General features: G+C 41.7%; 1 protein-coding gene across 12 annotated transcripts in view; it reads left to right on the forward strand.

Annotated features, from left to right (window-relative positions):
* Positions 1 to 210: 210 nt before the first annotated feature.
* Positions 211 to 18,931, forward strand: part of LOC147262866 (ELKS/Rab6-interacting/CAST family member 1-like) — a 120,287-nt gene continuing 101,566 nt past the window's right edge. For 11 of the 12 annotated variants that reach the window (XM_086202148.1, XM_086202136.1, XM_086202139.1 and 8 more), the window contains exons 1-4: positions 211 to 444; positions 11,301 to 12,199; positions 13,176 to 13,253; positions 13,688 to 13,843. In XM_086202148.1, the coding sequence (XP_086058274.1) occupies positions 11,702 to 12,199; positions 13,176 to 13,253; positions 13,688 to 13,843 (732 nt within the window). In that variant the 5' untranslated portion in view covers positions 211 to 444; positions 11,301 to 11,701. Of the gene's footprint in view, positions 462 to 11,300; positions 12,200 to 13,175; positions 13,254 to 13,687; positions 13,844 to 18,931 lie in introns of all 12 variants that reach the window. The other variant, XM_086202137.1, reaches the window with a different exon arrangement.

Below are 18,931 nucleotides of genomic sequence, written 5' to 3' on the forward strand. Positions count from 1 at the left end.
TCAATTCAATCTGAGTTTAAAAGTCCAGGAATCTTATTTTAATTGAATGACGGAGCCAAATCCTTCCTCTGATTAAAATAAACACCGATAAATCATGCAACTCCCTCATTATCAAACAGATAGCCCTATGTATGCTAACTAGCACGCGCCTCGGAGGGAGGGAGGGTACGTGATGGGTACGCGCCCTCCGCCGTCGTGACGTCACGGGAGCGCCCGAGCCGTGGGGAAGCCACCAGTGGAAGAGAGCTGGAGCAGAAACGGAAAAGAAAGATAGACGGAGCAGATAGACGGGCTGGTAGGCAGAGACAGACGGGGACGCCGAGCGAAGGAGAACGTTTGTCCGTCTGCGAAGGCTACCAGGCGTCACTAGAAGCGTGACAGCGGCAGAAGAGTACATGTAACCGGCCTTTTTATTTTTCCACTACCGAAGAGACCACAGCCGCAGTGAGTACAACTTAGCGGTGTGTATTATTTAAAAGGCTATGAGGTGTGTGTATTGAACAAGCTCACGTGTGTGTGTGTGTGTGTGTGTGTGTGTGTGTGTGTGTGTGTGTGTGTGTGTGTGTGTGTGTGTTAGCAGCAGCAGCAGCAGTAGCAGGGAACATCAGCTATTAAAATTTGATGGCTACTTTGAGTTAGAGCAGGTCAGCTGAGCGACCTCCGTTAAATCTCCATCGGAGGGGCGCAGTACTACGTGTTTGGTCATTACGAGACAGTTTGTAGTCTTGCAGGCTTCCCCCGTTTGGTTAGAGAAACCATTAGCCTGAGGCTTTCCCCGGAATAACGGGCTAATAATGTCTTTTGTGTGTGTGTGTGTGTGTGTGTGTGTGTGTGTGTGTGTGTGTGTGTGTGTGTGAGAGAGAGAGACAGAGAGAGAGAGAGAGAGAGAGAGAGTCTAAATGCGATTACCAATCTGTTGTTGCAGGAGGCAGATGAGGTGCTGTTGACAGCCCGGTAGTAGCTTAAAGCTATATAATTGCCATCATGTTCTTTTAATATTCTTTTACAGCACCAGGTAATTGTAACGGTATCCCCTGTGGCATCCCTCATTGTCGTCAGTTTTAACTTTTATGTCTTCCCACGCAGACATATTGGGGTTGATATTTCCTGAGAGGATCCCTGAAGTATTTTTTTTCGTACTTTTTCAAACCCTTTCTCTCTAACATAATGCATTTAATGCGGCCGTATCTGCACAGGACTGTCAGCAGCTCCACAACACATAAGGCAACACTCCCTCCTTTCTCCTATGTGCTGATAACAATAACTTTGCAAACCAAATCGACTCCAGTAAGATCTGGATCTGACGTTAGGTGAGGTGAAGTGTGCTGCTGTGTGTGTGTTTTGCGACACTCGAAGGGGTGGAGGAGAGGGTTGTGATTTCCTCAGCTCCATTTCTTTTGCGCCGCCCCTCCCTACAGGAACACCAAGCCAGCTTCCTTCCACAGATTACAGTAAACACTGGTCTGAACATTTTTAAATGTCCAGGAACTGCACACACCACAGTTTGCATTTTTGGAATGGTTAAACTTTATACTCCTGTAATACTGCTGGGGTCTTTTTAAACATAGTGTGACCCAGACTTAATGAACATGTCTTGAGAGCCTCCTCTGGCTCAAGCCTCAACTTTGGCCTGAGGCTCAAGATTTAGGAGCCACACGAGGAGCTGAAATAGACAGTAACTTGTTTCATAACGTACCTTTATCGAGAGATCAATCGTCACCAGTACTTTGTTTGTTGTTTATCAAGGCTTTTCATCATTTTGCCGGAGGTGGGGTTTATTTCGATTGAGGTTGCTGATTTGAGGGAGATAAAACAGTTCACCTTTAGCCTCACTCACTGGCTGCACCAGTATGATCATTGCTGTGAGCCTGGGGGAAATTAACTCCCCCAGAATTAGTTTACCTTCATCTACAGTTTCTATTTACTGAGCCAGAACCTCTTTTCTGTATGTATGGATGCAGGATTATTCCGTTACGGGCAGATATTAGTTTGATGTTAAAATATGTCAGTATTGATCGGATGACTTGTATTCAAAGCAACCCAGTTTTGCTCCCGCCTCTTCTTCTTTCTTCACCCTCACTGATAAAGAACCTACAATAAATTTAAGTGTCATGGGCTTTTCAGTGAGGTTTTCATGTGTTTTCATTAAACATTCATATAAAGTTGTTTTTATACAGATAATAGCAACATAATAGCAAAAAATCCAATATCCTACTATTTAGGCAGCAACCACTGGCACAAGAATGCACCAATATACACTCGGTGTGTCAGTACGGGCCAATATTTGCCTTTGCGACAAACATCAGCAAAGAGGATAGCGCCCATAGATGGCAGTGGTGGATGTTTATCTCTTTATTGTTTGTTTTTAGGTCATATTAAAGGGTATTTCAAAAACGTGTAGGAATGAATTTCATTTCTGTGGAATTATCAGGGGGTTGAATATCAACAAAAACAAATGCACAGTATTGGGTTGTTTTTGCCGATGTCCGATATTTACATACTGAAAACACATGAAATTGTGGATGTAAACAGTTGTTTTTAATTATTTCCCAAACATTAGGACACACCTTTTAAATAATATATATTAATAATATATATTAATCATATCGTTTGCTCATCAGAAACAACAGATGATGAGTAAAGATGAAGAGGCCTCAGCAAAACCAAGCCGATATAAACATCAGCCACTGGACTGATAACCCAATGTTTTTTTTCAAAAATGACCAGTACCTGCCGATACTGATTACCGACCAATACTGTCGTTTGATTATATTAAAAAAAAAAACAAAAAAAAACTCCCAAGGGTGAATGACAAATGAAGCAAACCCATCAGCTATCAGACAGATTATTATTTTAACATTCATATCCATATCAGTTTAGGATTTTGCAGTCTGTTCATCAGTAGTTTTGACACTGGCAGCATTATGTATACTGTACATGCAGTTGTGTGTGTGCATCTTTTATCCGCGTGTGTGCATCTCTTATCTGTGTGTGTGTGTGTGTGTGTGTGTGTGTGTGTGTGTGTGTGTGTGTGTGTGTGTGTGTGAACTCCTGATTGTATGCTTGTCTTGTCCTCTCTGCCCAGCATCATCTTGACTTAATTTCCTGAGCCACGCAATAGACTGGAGCCGATGCTATCGGCCTCTTATCAGTGTTGTGCTCTCCGGTGTGTGAGCCATGTTATATACGTCTTATCACTGATAGCACCAGTGGCACAGAGTGAAGTTACAAGTTGCACAGCCACTTTGATGAGTTAAAACCTGTATCTCCCCCAGACATCTCCAACCCTAATACATTACTCACGCTCATACAATGCTATTATTTTTACCCGAGCATTATTGGCTGGTTGAGTAAATCGAAAATTCCCATCGCAAGTTTGGTTATTCCACTACCCTTTGTGTTGGTTTAGTTGATTTCATTTTTAAACTTGACCTTCACTTTTGCAATGGAGGAAAACATTTTCAACACAAAACAAGGACTCCATGTGAATGTAGAATAGAGCAGTTGCATTTAATTGTTTATTGAATTAGCTGATTGAAGGAGAACTAATTCAGCAGCAGGTCTGATAACTATTTAGCTGTTTTCAGGTGTTTTATTCATGAATGGAATTGGCAGATGAATGAACATTAACCAGTATTCTTTCCAAAATGAGGTCTTTCACTGATCCAGAACACAAGCCACATCATCTCCAGGAAACTGGTCCCTATAAATAAAATACATAGCCTCAGCAAATTCCAAATTATGCTAAATTTTTAATGAAATTGACCCATCCATTTCCATCCATTTTCTTCCGCTTATCCTGGGTTGGGGGTGGGGGGGCTGGAGCCTAAAGCTTGGTTTATGCTTCTGTGTTGCGGCGACGGTGTAGACCCTACGCCGTCATTGAGCATTCGAAGTTCTGCGTCGAAGGAACGTGTTGCTCTGCAATTCACCGCCAAGCCGCTAGGGGTGTGTAGCTGTGTCTTTGTATGGTTTCGGGGGCTCTTGTCGAATTCCAAAACAAAACTATTTACAACAGAAAGTCCAGTGCTTTTCTTTGAATGACCGTTTGCTTTCATGAATCAAACTGTAAACTTTGAACATGACAAACATGACTTCTTGTTGCCATTTTCTTCCGAAGACGCACATATTTGTCGCAGAGGTTCCTCCACCTCCTCATGCATTCGGCGACCTCCTCTGAGCGGACCAATCACAGTCCTTGACGTTCACGTCACAATGCGTCGATGTGACATGTAATCAGGATTTTTTGGAGTTGCACGTCAGGCTACGCCATAGGGTCTGCGTAGACGGCGTAGGTACGGTGTAGGTACGGTGTAGGTACGGTGTAGGTACGGCGTCGCCGCGACACAGAAGCATAAACTAGGCTTCACCCAGCAGCTTTCGTGTGTGAGGTGGGTTCACCCTGGACAGGTCGCCAATCCATCGCAGTGTCAACACATATAGACAGACAACCATTCTATTTAGAGTATCAATCAGCCTCGTCCCCTCTTGATGTCTTTGGACTGTGGGAGGAAGCTGGAGTACCAGAGAGAACCCACACAGGAACAGGGAGAACATGCAGACTCCACACAGAAAGATCCCGTGCTGGAGCCGGGACTGGAACCTGGAACCTTCTTGCTGTGAGGCGACAGTGCTGACCACTGCACCACTGTGCTGCCTATGATATTGACCATTATATCCAAAATATTTATGATCAAAGTCAGATAGAATCAAGGAATTTAATCAAAATTCATCCATGACAAGACCAGAAAATACTGAAGATGAAAGCTTCATCCTGCCAATGCCCAGAGCTGTCTCCAGGATCCAGGATCTACAATTTGATCCAAATCACCTCCAGAAGTTAATCGCTTGTTCCTTCAAATATTACCCAGCTTTCCTCCGGCTTTCATCAAGATCTGTCAGTTAATTTTTGAGATGTCCAAACAAATGCAATCTGGTGTTTCAGTTGAGTTTTAAAAAAATACATAGATTAGTTGAAACAGCTGTCAGTATGATTTGGCATGGAGACAGTATCTTGCAGAAATAAACCACACCACAAATAATGTGTCTCCAAACCAGATTGCACGTGTCAAAGCAGTGTCAAACGAGTCCTAAAAAGACAAAAGTGCATCACGAACGAGTGAGAAATTATGCAGAATGACCAGAAACCATGACCTGCATGAGTAATTCTGCTGAGAGAAGGCTGATCACACATATCTTTGCTTGCTAAAATGAAAAAAAAAGAAAAGCAAAATCTGGCAAACAACGGCTCCTCTTCTGACCGAGTTGAATAAGTTCAGCTCTCGCCTTCAGCGGCGGGGCTGTCGAGATGACGGTCAGTGAGCTGTGCAACCCCAGACAGCACCAGCGAGTCCTTTCCAGACCCATCGCATCACAGCCAGCCTGCCAGGATGAGAAAGTAATGGAGAATGATAATATTCAAGATGAGTATAATGTGTTTTTTAGGAGCTCTGATCCCCAGGCGATAGACTAACCTTGTCACATTGGGCTCCAGAGCTGAAACACCAGCTGGCTAAGTATAGGTTGAGTGTGTGTGTGTGTGTGTGTGTGTGTGTGTGTGTGTGTGTGTGTGTGTGTGTGTGTGTGTGTGTCATATTGTGCGGTCTGACAGACAGATGCATGGTTGTCACATAAATAGAACATGCTGAACACCTTCAGGAATGCTGGCGGAGTGAAAGGGGGGGCACTCAGAGGAAGTGAAAGCATCAGGGAGGGAGAAGAGCATTTAGGTACATGACAAGAAGACAGGTGGAAGCATCTCACATGTTCGTCCCTTTAAAGACTCACTAATATGGGCTTGAATCCATCAGATGCTCCGTGGTTGCCTCTGTATTTACATTTTGAATTGTACTGGTGTTGGACAGTGACAGGAAGTGAAGTTGCTCTCTGGTGGGCCAGGCTGCCAGCACTTAGCAGACATACACAGCTACTGTAAGTACTTTGTATTCAACCTTGGAGATTTTCTTGGTAGCCCAGTGTGATATTCTAGGATTTTATGAAGACTACGACAACTGTGCGTGCGTGTGTGTGTGTGTGTGTGTGTGTGTCTGTGTCTGTGTCTGTATGATGAGAGAAGATGAGACAAACACCATGCCTGTTAGGAACAGAGGGAGGTGAAGAAGGAAAATCTGGATGTGTGCGTGCGTGTGCATTTGGGTGTGTGCGTGTGTGTGAATTGGTTTTTCCAAAAATGGTTCGTTTTGACTCAAGGAATCAAATTAAAGCAATACTTCACCCGAAAGAGTATTTTTCCTCTCAGGAACTCACAAATTGGTGTCCTGAAAATGTTGGTTTTGTTTTGTTTTGTTTTTTTACTTCTTTGTGACTTCAGAATGTATATTTAGCTTGAAGCTAATGGCACCCCGTGGCCACCATCTCCAAAAAATAAAACAATAATGCAATGCAAATCCAATAATGTATGCTAACAAGCTCTTAAGCACATCATACAGTATAATCCACATCTCTCCTCAATCTGGCTTTATGCTCAGCAATCCTAAAAAAATCCTAAAGCTAGCATCTCTCTGGGTGGGTGCTTTTTCATGTGAGCGCTGCATGGGAAAGTGTGCGAGTAGAGCGGACTCATCATCCCGAATCAGAGTATATCAAACATGTTGATGTTTTTTCACAGTTGGGTACTCATGAACAGTCCAACTGTGTCTGCATACTGTCAATATCCAATGAAAACAGAGCAAGAGGAAGATTTTATGCCATTAGCACCAAATCTGTTGCTTGTAGCGTTAGTCTACATAGCCTAGTGTTACCAAAAGGTGTTTGATTTATTCATCTCCAACCTCTGTGTAGACCATAAAGTCAATTCTCCCCTTCTCTACTCCTCCAAGACCTTTGCTTTCTCGCTTTCCAACTTTTTTCAGTGCAAATGGTTGCATCTATAAAAAAACAGCTGCTAGTTAGCTTTCGGCTCCATATTTATTTAACATTGCAAAGTCTTGTTCCTTGAGAGTGTTTTCTTTAAATTTTAGGGCGTTCAGTCGGCTTCTGTTGGAGCGACAGTTCATGTAACTCAGTGATGCACAGTTTTTCAGTCGTCTGTAGTCAATCAGCTGTTGCCAGGCAGTTAAGATGTACCGCCTGTCTTTTTATATACTGTTAGGATTGGAAAAGTTGTTGTGTATCTGGTGGTTCTGAAGACTTTATTAAATGAATTGCAGCTGGTGTGATAGTTACGTTTTGACATTTTTCCAATTAATTTTTGTCAAGGTCAAGAATTAACAGTTATGAGACTAAATCTTCCTGTGTTTAACAGATGTTTCAGATGACAGCACTACAATTTCTTGTCCACATATTTGTGGAGGGCTTAGAGAGAGGCTCAGCCCGTAGCAGATGGGTCTGGGACAGTCATATGCTTGATCTCATGATGCTTACTGCGTCATAGGTGTGTGTGTTTGTGTGTGTGTGTGTGTGTGTGTTCTTGTACTTAATACATATTGAGGACTAGAATATGTATTTAACCAACAGCGTGAGGACATTTTTGGAAAGCGAGGACATTTTAGCTGGTCCTCACATCTTCAAAGGGCCGTTTGAAGGTCAAGACTTGGTTTTAGGGTTGAGGTTAGAATCAGGTTCTGTTTAGGGTAAGGGTCAAGGTTAGGGTCAGGCAGTCAGTTGAGATGGTTAGGAACTAGGGACTGTATTGCGTCAATGAGAGTCCTCACAAAGATTTAAATACAAGGATGTGTGTGTATTGATATTTTTGTATGTATTGTTTCTTCAGTTCAAAATTCAGTTTGAAGTTTGTCAGATAGGCGTGCTGTGTTATAGCTTTTCTCAGTTTGCAGGTATTTGTGGCTCTCAATGTGTTATACTACCATAAATACATGTATAACCTGTGGGAACACTGTTTATTCATGTGATGGGAATTAATAAAGATAAAATAATGCAGCATATATGACATCCGAAGCCAGTACAAATAAAAGTAGTGCACATGTGTGTCATGGTTATGGAAATTGGGACATATAAATTATCTACAGGTCAGCAGGTCCAAGGGGAGGAGAAGCAAAGACCCGAACACACACACACAAACACACACACACAAACACACACACGCACACACACACACACACACAATCTCTGTATATCAGCTAGAAACGCGGCCACTGAGCTGATTTGCATGTGTGTTCATGTGTGTTAATTTCATGTCTGTTTCCACGTGTCTTTTTGACTGCATGTGTTGCTCTGTACACTGTTCATGAATGCGCATGTGTGTGCATGTTTGAAAGAGTGAGTGTGTGTGTGAGTGTGTGTATGGCGGCGTGCTATAGAAGCAGGGTCCTGGCCCGTTTCTATCCAGGTGTGTGTTTATGGCCTGAGGGCAGTCAGAGCAGATGGTCCCTGTTTCTATTCAAGAGTGTGTGGTTGTTACTCTCTGGCTGTCTGTATCATCTTACTGGCCAGAGATCTGTTGGAAAGTCAAACCACTACAGAGCTGTTAAAACTCCAGTTTGGGATGCAGAGCATGGGAAGATTATAAGGGGTCAACCAGAGTAGTTAGCCAGACCTTAACTAACTACTTAATTATTGTAGAGGCTGCATGTTGAAGGTTTTAATGACAAACTACTCTAAATCAAATCTGTTACACAATCAAATACTGCTTTAAATCCACCCTGCATATTAGAACAAATGAATGCTTTCTATTTGACACTCAAACATGGCAAAATGAAACAGTAGTTTAGACACCTCCAGAACCAGCCCTACTTCCTTCCTCTTTTGTCTCTGGCAGCTCCACCTTCCTCATGCTGTGCTTGACTCATTCAATCCAGTGTTAACTCATTAAATATGTCAGAGCCTCCGTTTGCAGTTTTGGCGGACAAAGAGCACAAGGAGTGTAAAGCAATGACTAGGCAAAGCAAACAAACCAGCCCAAATGCACGTGATGCAACAGAAAAAAAGCACAACAGTTGCTAACGCCACACATCAGGCATTGTGGTTAGAATTGGGTATTGAAATGAAAGATTTTTATTAAGGCCTGATGAAAACTTTTTCAAAAAATGATAGTATTTCTCTACAATTTTACCTGTAGAACAATGGTATCAAATGAACATTTCTTTTAAGGTACTGCATCAATGTTAGAAATACCAGCTTGTAACTACAGGAACTAAATCATTCACTATACATGCAGTAGTTTAATGGAGAAAATATATATAGAGAGCAAAGTGGGCTAGGGGGGTACAAGACACAGGTCAGGGGTTGAAGGGTGCAGAAAAAAAACATTAAAAAGGCAATATTAGTTTCAAAAGAAAAAGTAGGACTGTAACTATAAAACAAAACAAAACAAAAACAACAGCAGTTGAAGTGTTAATTTGAATTCTGCTGTTGGGAGAGGCCAGTGAGTGCCTGTGCTCCAGCCACCACCACTTTAAAAATGATCATATGTTGTAGAAAAGAAAAATTTGAAAAAATGTTGATCATTTTATGTCCTGAATATGGATGAAGAGGTTAAATTTGGATCACTAAAGTAATAGCATAGGCAATGTATGTGTTGCCGTGGGATCGTGTGTTCAACCGCTGGATACCCAAACATTTAACAGTGTAAATAGCCTTTTTTAGAAGGATGATTTAAACTGACTCGAGGGCTACAGGAGTTGCTCACTCAACAAGATGGCGAGCAGCTCAGGGAGCACAACACATAGCTTAAAGTATCTTCTAAGTACTGATGAAGTCATATTTATTCATAGATAGCGCATTCCATACAATAAACGCAAACTTAATGTTCTTGAAAATGCTAAAAAAGGAAATGCCACCCATAGAAACACATAGGATAACAAGATATTACATAGAAACCAAAGATAAAAGCAAAAATTAAAACATACAAGATGGGAAGGTAACAGGATAGAATAGAATCATGTAAAAGGCTTGGAACACAGAAGGACCTGTAGAGTCAAGTGGATCATGTAAATGGAATCCGTCATGATGTTTCCAGCTGTGTTAATTTCAAAGACCTTGATAAGTAGATCAATTTCATATGTGGGATTTCTCCTAACACACATGCACTGAAACATTATAAATACACTCTAAAATAACAGCTATTTTATGGTGTGTTTTTGTCATTCATGAATCATCTTGACATTTTTAGCATCCGCGCGTTGCTTCTATCCAGTGTGACTTTTAATTAAGAGGAATAGGAGAGATGCGGTGTCTATTTCTATATTTATTTTAATTTCACGTTTTATTTCCACATTTGATATGTAAAACATAAGAAGCAACATGATGTTATTGACTTCGGAAAAATAAGACATGTGGATTATTCTATTTTTGGTTGATATTGATTATCCAGCTTTTAAACTGTTTATTAGCGAGTCTTCTGCAGGTTGTTGGTTTTTTTTTTAAGGCTGTAGCTGCGATGTGGTGATGGGAGGTTTGACTGGAGGTGATCTGAGGAACAAGGCAGCGAGACAAAGCAGTATTAATAGTCAGTGGACAAATCATCTCCTCATACAACATGTTAGATACTCTTTTTGTATTTTATGTGGGTACAGGTCAATCGGTTGTGAGTGATTTCTGCCAGAGAGCCATTCAAACACAACACTCATTTTATTATAGAGTTGAGAGAGGCGGGGTTACACTATTACTATCACAATTGTGTTTATGGAATATCTGTGTTTAATACATTGGAAGTTATGAATCATCTGCCCATTATTTCCTTTCTCTTGTTACTCTGAAAACGTCAGCACTATGGAAGAAGCATCAGTACGACCTCTCAGTGATACTGATATTGATCTCAGTAGACTCACATCAGACTCACATTACATTTAGTTTATTGCATGTGCTGATATTAGTGTGTGTTTACTTGTCTGATTATGCAAAAACTCTGAATCAGATTTTCATAAAGCAGATGGTTGAGGTAGAACCTGTTCCTTTTTGGGTCAGATTAATCACAACTCCAACTAATGAAAACAGGAAATGACTTTTTTTCCTGACACACCAATGTATTCCCTCTTGTGCGCCAACCAGATCCCTCTCAAATGTGGTCAGAAACACACCATGGAATATCAGACCGATTGAACTAGTCTCCTTATGGGCTGGTCTTTTCCAAAGTGGATGCGTTTAATGAGAGTCCCAGCCTGAAGACATATAAAGTGAATTTAATTCATAGTTCTACCAAGCGTTTACAGAAAGTCCCCTTCAGGGACTGGCGTGGGAGTGGGGTTATGGAGTGCCTGTTCATCACTGTTTGCAGGGGGGAAGAAAAAGTTCTTCTTGCACTCTGAATCCTCCCTAGTTTGTCAGCGTCATTAAAATAATCCATGTTTTCAACTGACAATTCTCTGTCTCCTTCTCCCTAGGTGATCCAATCATCGTAGGCCTTAACTAGCTGCCTCCATCCAAACCCCATCGATCACTGCCCCCTAACAAAGCACATGGATTACAGCAAGGGTGTAGGAAAGGCCTTTATCACAGTGATGTCAACCCTGCATCCGGATATTTCAAGTCAAGAACAACTGCAGTAGAAGCTGCGCATTATTTTTTGGACATTATTTCTCCGTGTATTGCCTCTACAGACCTCCATGTGTAATTATAAGCATGTTGTAAGTGCACCGAGCCCTAACAAATGTTTTCTTTAGGACCGCGCACTTTTTCACGAGTATATTTCTCAGGACACTAGCAGACTCTCTGGACTGTTTGATCATCCCAGGCTCTTACTCGATCTCTGCACGAAAATCTTCAGTTATAAAATTCGAACATCATGTATGGTAGCTCCCGTTCCGTGTCCAAACTGGATGCAGTTGGATCCAATGGTAACGGGTCAGTGTCTGGAAGCCCTGGCCGTTCTCCGCGACTCCCACGCTCCCCACGTTTGGGACACCGAAGAAACGGTAGCAGCAGCTCAACCGGTGGACTCACAGGTTCTGGGAAAACCCTATCCATGGAGAATATTCAGTCACTTAACGCTGCCTATGCTACGGGAGGTCCGATGTATTTTACTGACACAGCTGAAGACCCTGTTGGACTAGGAAGCTTGGGTAGTGGGCTGAACCCATCCCTACCAAAAAGCACCATGACCTTGGGCAGGGCCGGGGCCAGAGTTCCCTACGGAGTACGAGCTGCCTTCATGGGGAGCAGTCCTAATATAAACACTGGAGGAGGCGGCGGTGGGGTGATGCCCAGTGACGCCATAGCTTTTGGGGGAGACATGCAAAGCCAGCCCTCACAGGCTGCCACTGTGCCCCACTCCATGAGACAGGTGAGATTTGGATTTTTGTTTTTTTTTGTCATGACCCTGAAGTTAGTTTCTCATAAGCCAACTGTACTGCACTTGCATCACATAAAATGTAGTCAGTTTCTTTACTTTTGGGCCAATTATCTGTGTCTTGTCTTCAAACCTGCATGGCCTAAATGTTTGGCACAGTAAAGTTGAGGAAAACATATTAATGCCGTTGTATACTGTGAAAAGGAAAGTCATTTACTAACTTGGAAGAAAATGGCATAAAAGAATAGTTAGACATTTACTTGAAGTTTCTGCCGAGAAAAAGCTATAAATAATTGTGAGGAATACAACTCAATCAGGCAATATTGAAACTCAGATGAACTTTCCAAAGGAAAACAAAGGTGATTAATAATATGTGGATGGAATTAATTTTTGAACGGAAAAGCCTGTTGATTTATGCGAAAAAAAAGGTTTGAAAAAAAAAAAAGACAAAAAAATCAAGTTAAAGTCGGATGGGTTTTCCTCCTGTTCCGTGCAGGCAAATGCTCCTTGTGTATACTGAACTTCAAGGGTTAATATTCCCTGCGTTAAAAGCCCTTCAACTAAATAAAATAAGAGCTGTGTGAGGACTCATGCAGTGTGTTTAAATAGACAAAAAGGTCTTTGGTCTCCTACTGCCTCTGCAACATTAGTCATAACCTGCGAGCTCACCTTCTCAAGATATATCTCTCCTTCCCCTCTCTCTGTCACTTCTAATTCAACTTTGAACAAACTCTTCCAGGTTCATTTGGATTATATAACACACCTGTAGTCTGCTGCAGTTATCATGGAGATGTTTTTACCAATACGTGGAATCTTAGCAATGTTGATTTGTTGTGAAGAAAAAAATACAATTAAACCTATTCTGCTATTGTATGCTGTGTTTGAGGCTGCTGTTTGTCACCTGACTGATAAAATCCAGTCAATAGATTAAAATCCTGTGTGTGTGTGTGTGTGTGTGCGTGCATTCCAGGTGAGGGAAGGCGCCATGTCCGATTTACAGACGCAGCTGAGAGAAGTGTTGCGAGAGAATGAACTTCTTCGCAGAGAAGTAAGTCCACTTACACACTTGTAATTCTCAGACAGACACAAATCAATAAATCAGTTACATTTTAAAAATGTTGCAATGGCTTGTTATTTTTAAACTTTTAACTCATGAGCTCCTCTGGGAGGTACTGAATCTAGGAGAAATAGTTCTTATATGAAGAAACACTTAAATATTGAACAATGTTAAGCAATAACATTAAAAACCACTGACAGATTTAGAGTAAAATACAACAGCTAGAAAATAAATCCTCCATTCTTGAGGATGATAATCTTTATAGGTGTTATTGAACCTCTTTCAGCGAGGTGTTGATTTATTTTAACACTCACATAGGGGGTTGGAATTTAGGCAACGCCAAACAAACAAGACAATCAAACGACACAGAGCTCCTTTTCAATATAAACACCAAACTACGGGTTCTCCTTGTTGGTTTCTTGTAGCTGGAGGCAAAAGAGTCCAAGCTGAGTTCTTCTATGAACTCTATCAAGACTTTTTGGAGTCCAGAATTGAAGAAAGAGAGAGCGCTGAGGAAGGACGAAGCCACAAAGATGACCGTGTGGAAGGAACAGTACAGAGTGGTGCAGGAGGAAACACAGGTAGGCAAAAAAAACCATCAACTACATGTCTCCAAAACAATAAAGAGCAGTATGATGTCCTGACCAGGGCTAAGTCGGTTTGTCTTTGAGGAAATGGAATTACTGCCAAGACCTGTAATATTTTGCTTGGGATGGTTAAAAATTTGATCCTCACTTGCTAATTTGGATGTAGTGAATCAACCCTGTTTTGTACCAGCACCCAAGTGAATCATAATTTTATGGACTGTTGTGGTAGATTTGTCTCGCTGCTGTAATGCAGGCCTCGAAGACTGGTAAACAGATGAAACGCTCTGCCTGCATGGTTGGGGGGGGGGGGGGGGTTGTATCTCAGCTGTCTGTTGGCTCCGAAGCCATCTGGATGAGGCAGAGACGCGGCTAGTCTGGCAGGGGGGCTGCAATATTATACAAGAGATTTCATGCACACGTACACCCTCGCTGCTTCACAGTGACTCATGTACTTGAGTGCGCACGCTCTCCCGCTTTCATCGAAAGTTCACACGCTGACATCGTAAAAAATGTCAGAAGAAGTTGCCGCCTTTATCTCTTAATTACGAAACTTTTTTTTTCTTCCGCGTATAGATTTTTGCCTGTGATAGCCTGTCCTGGTATCTCCTTGAGTGCGTATTTGTTGCTCTTGATGTCAAGACAAACGTACTCCGTACAGAATGCGGCGGGTTCTAAAAGTACATCACCAGATGTTGAACTCTGTGTGTGTGTGTGTGTGTGTGTGTGTGTGTGTGTGTGTGTGAACCTGTGCAGTGTGTGCATGCCTTTGTGCATCCTCAAAGGAGGAACTGACGATAAGCTGATCAATCAATCATGTCATTAGCTCGAAGGATCCCGCTGTCACTCTTTCTCACACACCCCTTTATTGGGTGTGTACACTCGAGCTGATTTGTGAGGGATACACATGTTAAGACGTGTAAGAAAATTTCTCATCTCTCTTATTCTGAGAATATGTGGCATCATCTCTTTTACTTAGCGTCTTTCACTTTCATTCCCTTTCTTTCCTCTAGTCACGTTAAATCCGTTTAACCCCGGGCATCTTTTTCATTTCCTAATCTCATTATCCCGTCACTTCTCTTCTCTTCAGTCTTTTTCTCCCCCTCCCCAGTTTCTGCTGCTTTTTCTCTGTCCTTTTCTCTTTCATTTCTCTCTTCTTACTCAGCCTCCCTCTCTTCTATTTCTGTCACCACATGGTGAGTCAGCGCTCACTTTCCTAACTCCCTCCTACCTTCCTTCTTCCCTCTTTTTTTTAACTATCCTCTTTGTGTTTGAAATCAAATTAAGTTAACTCCCAGTAAGATGAGGGTGTGTGTGTGTGTGTGTGTGTGTGTGTGTGTGTGTGTGTGTGTGTGTGTGTGTGTGTGTGTGTGTGTGTGTGTGTGTGTGTGAGATACATGCGCGCACACACAGGCGTGCTAGGTCATGCCCCTCCTGAGGAATGTACATCTCATCTCCACCCATCTATTCTTCATTCCATCCTTCCTTCCTTCCCTCTTCCTCTCCTTCCTTCTTTCCTCCGCACTTCCTCCTCCTCCTCACCTCCCGCTTCATTAACTTCACCTTTCTTTTGCCTGCCTCCATGTTTATTGCTTTTTCTTCTCCTACTTTCCTCTCATAACCACACAGTGTGTCACCACAGATTCAAAACTGCAATAACACTCTCGCCTCATGTGGGTTCGTGTTAGGTCTGAAAATATGTCTGATTAAATGTCATAAAAACTTTGTTTTGTAAACTTTTCAATCACCAAGAACTTCAACAGCTACTACCACAACTGACATATTTTTACCTGAAGTTATTTATCAGCTAAAAATGTCCCTAAATATTGCTGTTCATGCTGAGGAATTTTTACAATTTTTGACTTTCATTGCCTGAACTTTTCCCTTTTTGGGCTAAAACTGAAAGTACTTGATAGATAACAGGCTAAACGCAAATATCCTGTGTTGTTAAAACGCATTTTGTCTGTGTACCACTGTCTCTTGTGACTCTTCATTTCTTTTTTTGTCTTATTTCACTCATGCAGAAGTGACTCTCTTTGACTGTCTCTGAGCATTTTTACCTCACTAACAAGAAAATAGTATAAATGGCAATTTACACTGTATATTTTTAAAAACTTATGCAATATGTTTTTTTTAGGAAGGCCAACATATTCATTCATTGGCCAAACATGTTTAAGTTTGGGATGTGTTTTTCATTTTGCAATAGTCACATTTCATAGATTAACAATCACAAGATTATTTGAAATGTTTTATCAGTAATCAGCGTAGTCCTTACTTGCCACTTAGTCTTTGTCTTTGGAAATGTTTGGGTCAATATCTGTGTGAGGTGTATGTGTCTTTATTTTGAAGATCAAGAAATTCAGAATTATAAAAATACAATGTTGAAGCTACATTAAACAGCTGTAAAGAAACCAAAGGGAACTTGGCCGACTGCTGATCAGTACTGACTCTCCTTGAAGCTCTGATTTGGTTTCCACCAATCTTTTAGGCAAGTATCTTACTCTTTAGTTCCTAAGAGTGTGCCCTCTATTTAATTGATAAAACCAAAAACTACTGCAGTTGCCAACTAGAAACGACACTGAGGAGAGCAGTGAGACTTAGACTTGAGGGCCCTTAATGCAAACGATGTGCTGAAAGACCCTAAAAGTCTTGGAAGGATCCTGCCAGGTCATTTGCCTCAGTAAAGTTGTGCTGATTAGCTGGTTATTTAGGTCATTGGAGGCTTTGTGTGATGTTTTTTCATCTATGAAAGACAAGAGTTTCCTAAGTTGGTGAGACTTTTTGCTCACAGCTGAGTGAGATTGTGGTTTTCCCTCAAGTTTTACATCGCTACTGTCTGCAGAGAAGTGGGGGAAAAAAGTTCTGTCGAGCAAGTCTCCAGGTCTGAAGTCAGATGGGAAGCTCTTTTGTGCTACTTCTCCACTGAGCTTTCGGTGATGATCCTCTATCTCTTGCTTTCTCTCGTTTCGCCCCCGACATTCGGTATTTTTCTGCTACCTAGCCTTCTCATTTTCATCACACTCTCCATGTCTCTCTCACTTGTCTCTTTTTATCAGCGTCACCATTTCACTCCCACTTTCAGACTCCCCTTCTTTCACTGAACACCCCCCCCCCATACTTGCGCTCCATCTGGGCCTGTGGAGCAGCTCCACCACAGAACTTAAATCGATAGAACGGGCATACCCCAGGCCGACCAAATGTATTGATCATAGTACAGTAGTCCACTCTATTCAGCCCAATACTGTGTTCTTGGTCTCCTATCCCTTTTAGCATACTGCTTTCTGTTGGGTGCAAGTGAGTGTAGGTGAATTTGTTCGACCAATTCGTTCCACTTCTTTGATCATTGCGGGTCAGAACAACAATTCACGTGGCAAGAAAGCGAAGCGCAGAAAAAAAAAGGAGGAGGTGAAGGAATGTCTGGAATGCTAAAGGAAAGCTGTAGCTCTTCCCTTCTACATTTCTCTTGATTAAGTTTGCATTCATTCATACTTAAATACATTTTCTCTATTATTTGTTTACATCAAAAGGTGGTCAGTGGTCATCCGGTTTAGAAGAGTTAAAGAATTACAACGACAGACACTGCTGCAGTTATTTGCTTTCAAAAATTTAAATAAAAGGATTTCAAGGCTTATTATGCCATGCACATTGAGCTGAGAAGCAACTTTTTGAACAGTATGCCCTCTCTTCTCTGTCGTTCTCGCTTCTCTCTGCACTGAATCATTCCAGCGGAACAATAACTTCACTGTCCCTCTGTTTCTAGGGCTGCTGGATGCATTCTATCATCTACTGTACTCCAGGAGAGCTGTGTGACATCACAACCAGCATGTGTGTGTTTGTGAATGTGTATGAAAGACAGGAGAAGATAGACCTTGTATGTTTGAATACAGGGTTTGTACGGTTGCTTCAGTGTTTCCCATAGTCTTCTGTCGTGACTTGTGGTTCTCTCAAGGGTTAATGGACGCATCATTCTGCCCTCCTGTAAAGAGTCATTGTTGACTGTATTGTATCAGATGAGACTGTGTTGAACACAGGTGCAGGAACAATCGTATCACCGCTGCCCGCCTCTTTGTACACAAATGACACAAGATAAATGATGCTGATGTTATTTATCCACGTATGCTGATGATGTGATGCTGATCGCTCAACTGCAGAAAGGGCATTCACTCTTTGGAAATGGTTTTTACCATCTCCTTTCAAATAAATGTAAAAAAAAAAAAAAATCATCATACAAAGCAGACATAGAATAAATGCAGCCAGGATGTTTTGCACCGTAGGTTAATTTGATGTTGTGTCTGTGTTGCATGGACTGTATTGCCAGATATACTAAACATACTAACACACTCATTTGGTATGCTGAGACACCATTCGGTGGTATGGTTTTCTTTGACTTTTGACTTTGGATAATTGAGTTAATGTATGTACTTATTAGCAGGGAGGGAGAAAGTGTTGGTTGTTTGTTAGTAACCTTATGTGTGTGTGTGTGTGTGTGTGTCTGTGTGTCTGTGTGTGTCAAGACAATTGAGCTTTTTGTATGCAAGTGTCTGTGTCGCTGAAGGCGCATCTTTGTCTGCATGATTGCGCATTTGTACTTCCGTGCATGCTCCTGATCATAAATGCATGCACGTGCCCGAACACATTCCTGTTTTCATGTGAATGTGTGTATTTGTTTGCGTGCAACGCTTGGTGTGTTTCTTTTCTATTTCTTTTTTAAATTGAAATGAACAAACAGTACTTGCTAGTGGTGCGATTTCAGTAATTGTGTGTGTACTGCTGCACTGTTTTCATTCTCTTCAATTATTTAACCTAATACCCAAGGTGACTGGGAATAAAGGTGTGTGTGTGTGTGTGTGTGTGTGTGTGTGTGTGTGTGTGTGTGTGTGTGTTAAATTCAAAAGGCAAACCTAACAGCTGCTGAAGATCTGCTGGTGTGTGTGTGGTTGAATTGGAGAGGAGGTAAATTTTAACAGGCAGGTGAGCGCAGTGCCTGTTCCACCTGGGCAGCAGCACTTTGCCTCCAGGTCGCAAAGTTGGGATGAAAGCGACGTGGTGACAAGACCGAGAGGGAGAGACTGTCTTTTGTGTCTT

This window comes from Aulostomus chinensis, chromosome 4 (assembly GCF_037954235.1).
Source record: "Aulostomus chinensis isolate RoL2024-O1b breed Wild chromosome 4, RoL_Achi_v1.0, whole genome shotgun sequence".
In the NCBI taxonomy this organism is placed as follows: domain Eukaryota; kingdom Metazoa; phylum Chordata; class Actinopteri; order Syngnathiformes; family Aulostomidae; genus Aulostomus; species Aulostomus chinensis.